We start from the raw sequence: 10,799 nt of genomic DNA, 5'->3' as shown, positions 1-10,799 counted from the left end.
CTGGCTTTCTTCCACAAAACAAAATATTTTTGAAAAATTGGTTATATTCAGTTATATGAATATGTCAACTTGGGCTACAACAAATTGTGAGGAGGATTTTTCACTATTTTCTGATATCCTATAGCCAAATTGAGAAAATAATTTCTAATTAAAATAATCATTGCAGTCAGAAGAGCAATAAATGAAACTGGTAGCTTAAAGTGTATTAACTTTACATTAAAAACAAAAACTTCATCTCTATGCAATAAACATGTGAGGCAACCATTTTACAAATTCTGAAACCAACCCCAGCTAGTCTGGGAATGTTTCCATGATTGAGCTGCTATAGAGTGAATGAATTGTGGTTTAACAAGACTGCAACACGTACTGATTGTTTCATGGTGCATTGACTTTAATATTCTAACATGCGTTTCATTTCAGCAGTGTGTGTGTGTGTGTGTGTGTGTGTGACACGTGTGTGTGTGTGTGTGTGAGAGAGAGAGAGAGAGAGACAGAGAGAGAGAGATAGAGAGAGAGAGAGAGAGACAGAGAGAGAGAGAGAGAGAGAGAGAGAGAGAGAGAGAGAGCAATGGAGTGCATTTTTGTGATACAAACTTCCTGCATACAAAATTACGTCAATCATCACTTGCTAATTTGGGACTTTTGTGTTCATTCATGTGCTTGTCTTATTTATATGTCATTCGTTGTCAGTTCATTTTCTCTCACTAACATTTGATACCACAGGTTCTTTTCAAGTTTAAGTAAGTCATTAGACTTTGCACAAGCCACTTACGCATCTATTAGTGGGCCATTAACACCCACCCGCTACATCCCCTTTTAGCTGGAGGGATTTATCCTCATTGACTGTTTTTGCTGTAACGTATCACCACACACCATTTACATTGTTCTTATGAGCAGTGTTTGTTTTGTATACCTGCTGCTTTTGGCTACCTGGATTCGTGAGATTATTCTACACTGTTTGTAACTTTTGTATCATATTGCAAAATCATTTATTGCCACTGTCATTGGAGTTTTTTGGGGGAACTCAACTCACTGTCTCACACGAATAGAAGAAAAAAAATCTTTTCTTTTCTTTTTAAATTTTTCTTAGGATAAACAGGTCTATCTACAAAGGATCAACAAAGGGTATACCAACTGCGTAGGTATGAAATCTAAACGACAGACAGAGAGGGAGCTTTCTTTGCTCTATAGAGTGAAATTTCAACACAGCAAAGTGGATTAGCACTTCCTCTTGGTTGCCTCTGGGTTAGAGCCAGGGAATTACACAAAGTGGCCAGAAAACTAGAACAATGTAATGCAATCCAGTACAATAACCCTTGACACTTACATACTTACAGGTCTAATGGTTATCTTTTGCTAAGTGTTTTAAGGAGATGATGCTGTAGTTTTTGTGGTGTTTTGCACTGGATTGCATTACACTAAGAAGTGCACAGCATCCACATACATCAAACACAAAAAAATGCCATAGAGTCAACACTGACTGTGAAAACGTTCTCCATGGTAATATCAGCCAAATTAATTTCTTTGTCAAAAAGTGCTTAGGTATTATTTCATGGGTACACAGGGAGACACGTCATCCCCAACGATATCACACAAATCATTTGTCCCCCTCAATTAACTCGATCACTCCATCCAGAACATAGAGAAACAAAGAGACAGAGAGAAAGTCTACAGTTGGTTCAGTGACATCCAATTCAGAATACACTTTGACAACTTTAGGCACAACTGTAGACTAGTGATTTTTAAACATCACCAATGAATTTGTGTTTCGTTAAAGTTAGAGTTAAATTTCTGTGCTTTGGTGTCCATCCAAGAAAGAACAGCCTTTCATTTATTATTACATGCCCTCTTATCTACCTATATGCCAAGTTCAGGTCCAGATTTATACTAATGCAGAGTATAGGGCATGGACGGTTTCACATTATACACTGGGAATAACCCAAGACTGAAATTAATGATATGCCTTAGTTTGAGATGTGAATATGTAAGATATTTAAGACATTTTTTATTATCCAGAAAGGTGTAAAACTGTGTTTGGCCCATCTAGCAGTTCACATTACACCTACACACACATCACAACACTCACAGTGTGTCCTTAAAGATCCACTTTCATTTAGCGTCTCTCACTCTGTAAAACTACAAAACCCAGAGGCTTCCGCGATTCAAATCTCTTTGTGCTGATTGGTCTACTCAGAATCCAATCCGTTGGCGGAGACGTGTCTTGCAGACAGAGCATCCTTCCGTCATGGCGTCTGTTTGGGCTAAATCCTTCGCTAAACTGCCGACTGTGTCTGTTTTCCTCCTGCTGTTGATATGTCTGCCACCCGGGGGAGGCCAAAAAAAGAAGGAGGTAATGCTTCAACTGCCTAGATGTATTTTTTTAAGCGAATATTGTCGTGTCGAAAGGGGAGTCCAGGTCTATGTGTGATGTGCGTTAAGCTAGTGAGGGTTAGTCAGAGTAGGACAGGAAGTTCGCCGGAACCAAGCTATTATTATTCAGGAAAAATAAATGCCATTCGTATTAGATAACGCTTAATGGTATTTTTTCCTAACAAAGACACACTACTTATAATTTGTCTGGTTTAAGCTTTGTTTGGGTCCTATTCTGGGTAGCTAAGCATTGCTAGCTTTCTGCGCATGACAGTATTACATGGTTATGATTTGATACAGAAAGTTATCTTAAATGGTCCATGGCATACAGTTCAAAGCCTAAAGTGTGTTATAGAACGACTAAATATTGTATTTGCTTCTAAAGAAACTGCAGTATGAATTAAAGATTAACCTCCATACTCCAAAACATCGCTGCGTGAGGGCTAAGATACATTTTATGTCGAAGATCAGTACAGGAAGCGCTTGTACTTTTTGGAAGCTTGACAGTAGCGAGATTAACACAATATAATGCAACCTGTACAATTAGATGCAAGCAGCTAGCTGCATGTAGGTTGCTGTACATTTCCGGAACAACCGTATACCACTAACGATACTGTTGGTTTAGAGAAAGCAGACTCATTTTGTTATTTTATTGAAACTACAGATAGCAGGAAGGGAAGAGAGGAGGACGTTGCTTTGACTTGTTTGCTGTATTTTGTCACCGGTCTGAAAGGATATTGTGTCAAATATTGCGTCTCTTCACGTGCTTTGTATTAGATTAACTGGATTTGGTTTTAAACATACTAGTTTGATTCTAGTAATGTCACACACACATATTGTTGATGGGTTTGGTGTGAACTGTCTCACAGCACTATGAGTGTCATAACAATATTGGATCAGTTGCTCTGACAGTGGAAGTGTAATGTGCAATTTGTAGTAATCTTTGTGATTATTACTCATAATTATTCATTTGTTCCAGTGCACTATGATCTCTTTAAAGCAAATTGAATCCAAATTGCTATGTGTGCCTTTCATAAGGTACTTTATCATGTATGTTTATGGGGTGACTATAAATAGGGTCTTTAGTTATGCATACTATTGATTCCTGCATTTTGTTATCTATAGTTTTTTTTAAAAATTAGAAATACTAAGTATTATTTCTGATGCATCCCCATCAATATACGATACATAGAATTATGACAAATACTATATTATTAATTTGAGCATGAAATTTCATTCTTGACCATGGAAATAGTAGTTTGACAAATCTAAACCCAAGATTCAATATTATCTTTTCTTTCAACCAAGCTTTGTAGACTGTGAAATTATTTTGTTGAACTAAATTACTCAGAGCCTTTGTCCAATTACACTACAGTCCAACACACCTGCACAGCAGCCGTCTCAAATTAAACCCCTTGAACAGCTTACGTGTTAAGTTCTAGGTTTTATCTGTGCAGCTAACATTTTTAGTGCATTTACTGACATTTAATGTGAGCACCCTCTGCCATGTAAAAACCTCACATTTTCACACAATCAAAGAAATAAGAAGTGTTCATCCTCCTGTAGTTTAGTTATAAAATGTCTGACAAATTGTTGAACACCTGTCCCGCTGCGTAGCCACCAATGACAGCACTGATTGCTGAAATTGCAGTCACATTAGAAATCGTACATCTGGTCTGGCTGAGGAGTTTAGTTGAACTCACCAGCATTCAGCACAGCCGAGATTGTGTAAAAAAAGAGTGTCAAGAAAGAGATTATACTTCTTTAGTCGGCTTCCTCTCGATTCCCTTTAAAATAATGTTTGCAAGTAGATCATTTAGAGACAAGAAGAGGCTAGACATTTGAAGCATCAGACTGATGACAGATGCTGTCAACGATTGTCAACATGGGGTTCAAATCACAGGTTTCAATCAGTGAAGTTTAGTGGGCAGTCTTAATTTGTAGGGACCAAGAAATCTGTACAAAGTCAATGTGCTGTTAAGAGCTGCAGCGATTAGTTGAGGAATCATTTAGTCAAACAAAGAAAATTAATGTGGAACTATTTTGATAATTGATTAACAATTAAAGTATTTTTTAAAAAGGAAAATACGTTTTATGATTTCAGGTTGTCAAATGTGAGAATTTGCTTCTTTGCTTGGTGTGACATTGTAGTAAACCGATGACCTGCTGTTTTATCAACCAAACAATTTATTAATGAGAAAAATAATTGAGAAAACAATCTGCAGATTAATGGATAATGGAAATAATTGTCAGTTGCAGCCCTCGTGCTGTTGTTAGTTTAATGTTGCACCACCTCATCAGCACCTCTCTTCTCAGCTGACTTTGCATATGAATAGAAAATTGATTGAGTGGACAAATTGGGGAATGAATCAAAGAAGTTAATGCATGGACAAATACTTGACAGGTCAACAAATATTTGAATGAATGAATAAATAATGGAATATGAAAACAAATCGATTAACAAAGGACTGACTGATTGAAAGTATAAACTGATGAATAAATGGACAGATTAACCACTGATGGAAAAGTGTTAGAATGAGTTGAGAGAAGGGTTGAATAATTTAGACTGACATATTTGCCCTGCAGTTCCCTGCAAACACACATTTTTTCTATCAGTCATTTTGATGGCTTGCGAGGTGTGCAGCATGCTGTGTGTAATGAAGGTGTCATAACCATTGGAGCTGTGCAGACCTTCCTCACTTTTTTATTTTAATATTTTGGAGATAATACAAAACATCTTTAGCCTTGTTAATATTTGAATCAGGGAGCTATAGATACAAAGAACTGGATAAATGATTGTATAGAACCAAAATGCATTTCAAGATGTGTACAGTTATGTCTTGAAATTGAAACACAAAGATCTGGAAGTAGTATATATTTACATATATTTGCATTTGAGACAATCTCACTGTCATCTCTATCAAAGTGTGGTCTGTGGACACAATATAATCTGTGCATGACTGAAAGCAAATTGTAATATTTATAACAGTTACAATTTTAACCTTTTTTTGCCCAAGGACAGTCTGCTGACACCAGTACTTATTTTCAGCAATGCCTTGCTTCACATTCACAAAAGTACACCAGGGAACTGCCCATTATAGCCACAGTCTGCGACTGTTAGGCACTGACCTACTCAAGGACACAACTCTACATTATCTAATGAGTGACACAGAGAGCATTTCTCAATCACTTACCCAGCTGAAATTTATCCAGCTATTATTAGTTTGCTTCTTTGACATTGACGATGCAACTATCTTTAAACCTTTAAGTTAAATATTTTGTCCGTCAATCATTTAACTTTGGTCCATTCTCTCTGAAAGATCTCTGCACTTTGCTGGTTCCAGCTGCATAACTGTCCATAAGAAGATGGCTCTTAGTATTACTGGGGACAGCTGTACCAGGTAGTAGACAGCAGATAGCTACACACACGCATGCATGCTCACAGAAGACATACTTTCAATGAGCCACAGGAGAGATATTGAGGAGTTATAATGTGAGAAATGTACTTTCCCAGTTGCCTGCCTGGAGCTAAGGCAAAGGTGGTGGACGAGGTGGAGGAAGATCTTATTTAGCTGGAAATGGACAAAATGGTGAAGCAGCACTTTGTATTCATCTCACCAACTTCTGCTCTCCCTCACTGCCCTTCATCTTGCCTTGGTCACCATGAGCTTTGGCTCTTAACTGTAGTGCGGAATAACATGGGCTAACGGTTATAATTAAGGCTGTCCATAAACATTCAGACATTCAAATGTTTGTTTGTTACATCTGTATTGAAATATTGAGTCAGTATTCAAAGCTGTGATTATTTTATTTGTCCGTCCTTGTCTCGTTTCCCCTCCTTGGTTCAGCAGTTAATTATTATGGCTATAATGACAGCTGCACAGCAGACTAAATCATGTCCCATTTAACAGTTGCACTAAATGCAATTTTAGACTGTCTCTACCTTTGCAGTATGGAGAGAGGGAAAGGGCAGAGAGACAGAGAGAGAGAGGGCAAAAGAGACTTCTGTCATTAAGACATTGCAGGCGAATCTTTTCTGTTCATTTCTTTTTGTAGTGTGACTGATTATCTACCACATGGAAAACATAAGTGTTCAACATACTGATCTTGTCCATGCAAGTGTTTCCATTGCTCTCTGACACTGTAGTAGGCGCTGTGGACAAAGACAGCAAACACAGGGAAGGCCACTGTAGAAGAAGAAAGCATGAAAATCTGCACAAACAGTCATTTATTAAAACTTTTACAGTGGCTGCGTTTCACTGTTATACAACATGTGTGTTGTTTGCTGGAAGCGCCTGAGTGAACTGTCATTACTGCCTTTTTTTATGCTGTGTCATTGTATGTATTGGAACAATGCAGGATAATGACATGACGAGCTTTAAACTTTAAGAGTCTCGTCTGAAACTTACCTAACTACATAACTGTGATGCAAATAGGGAAGGTTGATGGAAATGGAAGACAGCGCCACACAGAGGAGTGTACAAGTGTGTTGGCTAAACTACTTTTGAACCAGATACTGCTACATGTTTTTCTGTCCTGATCGACAGCAAATAAACTTTATTACAGGTTTGAAGACAAGGTCCAGTTGGGTGGATAGTAAAAAAAAATGACACTTGATGCTGTTAAGAAAACTCAAATCAAAACTCTAACCGCTGCCGCCCTCACATCACTAAGGACATGCATATTGAGTCTTTCAAATATTTCTTCTTGGTGGCATGAAATCACATCTCTGGCAAATGTGTGACTGATGATGAAGTTCAGTTGAGGAATGGCACCGTCATGCTTTGGCTATACTTAGAAGGCAGAGTGGGTCAGCGTGCTAATCTTGCTTCATGATTTTGCAACGGAATTTCAAAAGTGTGCTGTATCCTGCCGAAGGAAAATGGTATTACTGTCAGTGCCAGACCCCAGAGCACTGAAAGGAGCAGTTTTCAGCAGCTGATATTTATGTTCCAGAAGGAAATTGTCCTTTTCCTTATTTTTATTTTCTTATAGCCAATCAGGATGGATGTATAGCCAAGTGAAAGATAACAATAAAATTGGACTCTAATAGGGAAAAGTAGAAGTTGGAGAGGAAGTTAAGCATCAAGATTGTGACAGAATAAGACAGGAAGAAATGAACCAAAATAAAACCAAAAAAAAGTTAGGGCAGTGGTGCTGGACCCCTGTCTTTTTAAATCCTGCTATATGCCCCTGGGGGAGTGGAAGAAATAGTCATGGAGAGAGAAGGAATATTTATAGTCTCTCAATACTCCCTCGTTCATCACCCCAGCTCTGCTAGATATTATATCTAGTTTGTGTTGTGTTTCTGTCTTAAGGCTGACTACAGCACAAAGAAAGAACCAATGTAAGCACTTCCTATACCTAGGCATATGGAGGCAGGGGAGGTAAAGAGGGGGGGGAAAAGTCCAGGGCAGCAAGCCTGAGGCAAGGAGAATTATATATATCTAGAGAGTTATATATCTGTAGAGAGATAGAGATTGCAAAGTAGTGGGCTTGCTACCACACCCAGGGACCCGTCTAGTAAGTGGAACGGAATAATAAGAGCCATCTACTTTTGCACACATAGGTGCAATAAACTACTGGGTAGGCCCTTCAGGGCATAACCCGAGCCACTTGCAGAGTTTAGACCGGGGCTTATGAAGCTAAACACTGTGTAAGCAGTATTGACTCTTGGTTTTCTGTCTAACCTGCTCATTGGAGAATAAACCATAGCTCACTGTTTAAACATTCTGTACTATATGTTTCTGCTCATGGACTATAGTAGAGCAATGGGACTGTCGGTGTTTCCCCATGGATTTCTCTGCATATTTATTTTTTGACATGTTTCAATTTTTCAGTTTGTGCAAGCACTCTTAATGACCATTTCCTACCACATTGATATACTTGGGGTGATATGATAAAACAGATTTCATGTTGGGAGATATTGCAAATATCTGACACTGAGACATAATGTGTGTAGCTGGTATATGGCTGTCTTCAACTTCAAATCATACACACCTGCAGAACACAGCTTGACCACATGTTTGTGGTGCAAGCTGTTTTTGATTACTTAAAATATTGTCTTTGACTGAGCTGCAGCAGTATTATTGCATTTTTCCAAGTGAGCTAACTTTAGCTTTGTGTTGCACAGTGGCAACCCACTGACAGACAGCCTGTGATGTACATTAAAAAAAATGCTTATTGTTTTCTGTGGAAAATCCCATGCACCATTTGGCATCTTGACACGTGTAAACTACAGGAAAGCATCAGTTTTTATTACATTCACTACTAGCACCACTACTACTACAACAACAACAACTACTACTACTACCACTGCTTCTGTCTTTATAGGGCATTCAATATGATCTAAGGTACAGGATGGTGTATTTTGTGCTGATGAGGCAAACCGTTTTTTTGCTAGGTTTGACAAACATGACATCACTGTTGAACGTGAAAGAGCTCGCTCCACTATCTCTCTAAGGGGGTCTGATGTTAATCTCAGTCCCCCTATAACAATTACATCTGATGAGGTCTGCTCCTAGCTAGGGATGTGACGATTACAGATTTTCTTGGTACAATTATTGTCAGAGAAATAATCACGATATTACGATTATCGCGATTATTTTTGCATTAATTAATTTCACACTACCGTGAATAAGTTAAATCACATGAACACTCCTTATAGGTCTTATTTTAATTTATTTCCCTCTTTGGATGCTCTCATAACCAAATAATATAGCAACAATGTAAAGTAACCAAAAACTACAAGAAAAATGATAATAATCCCATTTGGAATTAAACAAAAATCACATCTGCTCTGTAAACAATCAATAAATGCTACATATTACTTCTCTCAGGGAAAACATATATAAAGGCTACAGGACCTTTACCTGGACTCGGGAGGTTTTTTTCTGTAAACTACACTACAAAAAATATTTTTGAACATTTCTTTTGAATCTGTGAAGAGAAAACACAAGGAAAAGACATATAGCTAGCTTTTGGCTTACAGCTGCCCATTAGCAGCTTAGCTACCCCTTTAACATAAAAATAATACTGTGAAAATAAATAAATAATAACTGAAATTAAATACAAGCTAGCTATGTATTTCCTTTTAAAATAAAACAAGGGGTGAAAGGCTACAGGTCCAAACTGCAGGCTTGCTTTGAGTCTTTTCAGTTCAGGTTAAAGTGCAAGAATGTCAGCATGTTCACATGCTCAGTGCTGAGTCTTGATCGCTGAGGAGAAAGGATATGGCCACTTGTGCTGAACACTCTTTCGGAAGGTACACTTGTGGCAGGGATACAGAGGTATTTTCTGGCCACTTTTGAAAGCATTGGCATTTCTTGCACATGTTCCCTCCACCAAGCCAATGGGTCATCATCAGCACTGACAGTAGGGAGGGACAAGTACAATTTGCACTCTGAGTCAACTTTGTCTTTAAGTGTTCCCATTTCACTTCCTGCGGCAGCTGATCTGTTCTTCTTTGCAGTTGTTATGTGCTTTAATAACCCAGACAGGCTCTTCTCCTTCCTTTTTGTGGTGATCGTGGTTGATGTGGTGGTGGTGGAGGAGGTACCCTGTTCAGTGGCAGCTGGAGGCTCTGATGTGTGCTGTGCAAGTGCCAAGGCTTCATCTCTACATGCTTTGACGGTGTCATCCAGATTTTCAACAAAGCTTCCTTTGAACCTTGGGTTGACAAAACTGCATATGTTCAGCACTTTTTTCATTTGGCCTGTATATCTCAGGTGCTGTAGCAGGTCTTCCCTGATTACCTTCTTCATTTGTTTTATGAGATTGCTGTCTTCAGCTTGTTCTTCTAGTATCTCAGTGTTGATGTGTTCCAAGACTGGCTTCAGGGAGGAGAGTGTGACCTGTCTCTCTGATGCAAGGATGTCAGTGAAGTCATGGAGAGGACGAAGGAGCTGGCTTTCCTCCTCCAGGACAGTGATATCATTGTCCTTGGGCATCAGATGCCAGGTGGATCTGTCTCCTGCTAGCACTCCACAGATGGCCTGCTGTTGCTCCAAGAACCTTGACATCATTTCAAATGTGGATCCCCATCTGGTGACAACATCATGTATCAACGAGTGCTCTGGGATGTTCAGTTCAGCTTGCTTCTTTTGAAGCTCACGTTTCCTTTTCCAGCTTCGAGAAAATCCCTGCACCAAATGCCTGCATGCTCTGGTAGCAGATTCTACCCTTGGTATCTTGAAGACTTTGGAAATGGCTAAATTCAAATTATGACCAAAACAAGAAAACCAAACACAGGGAAATCCTCCAAAGGCCTTCTTCGTGTTACTTGCATTGTCTGTTGTGATTCCAGACAGACATTCTTTGTTTATTTTCCAGTCTGAGAGCATGTTCCCCATCATCTCTGATATATGTTCAGCAGTGTGGTCCTCTGGAAAATAACTCAAGTCTCACTGTCTCAAGACAGTGAGAGAGTG

The 10,799-nt window shown here is 38.8% G+C and overlaps 1 protein-coding gene across 1 annotated transcript in view; it reads left to right on the top strand.

The window, feature by feature from the left end:
- The first annotated feature begins 2,089 nt into the window (after positions 1 to 2,089).
- tusc3 (tumor suppressor candidate 3) overlaps positions 2,090 to 10,799 on the top strand; it is an 81,791-nt gene continuing 73,081 nt past the window's right edge. Inside the window, exon 1 of the mRNA XM_062430469.1 lies at positions 2,090 to 2,350. Coding sequence (XP_062286453.1) covers positions 2,246 to 2,350 — 105 coding nt within the window. The 5' untranslated portion in view covers positions 2,090 to 2,245. The remainder of the gene's footprint in view (positions 2,351 to 10,799) is intronic.

This window comes from Scomber scombrus, chromosome 2 (genome assembly GCF_963691925.1).
Source record: "Scomber scombrus chromosome 2, fScoSco1.1, whole genome shotgun sequence".
In the NCBI taxonomy this organism is placed as follows: Eukaryota; Metazoa; Chordata; class Actinopteri; order Scombriformes; family Scombridae; genus Scomber; species Scomber scombrus.
Note: the sequence above shows the minus strand (reverse complement) of the source record. Positions and strands in the feature narration are given on the sequence as shown.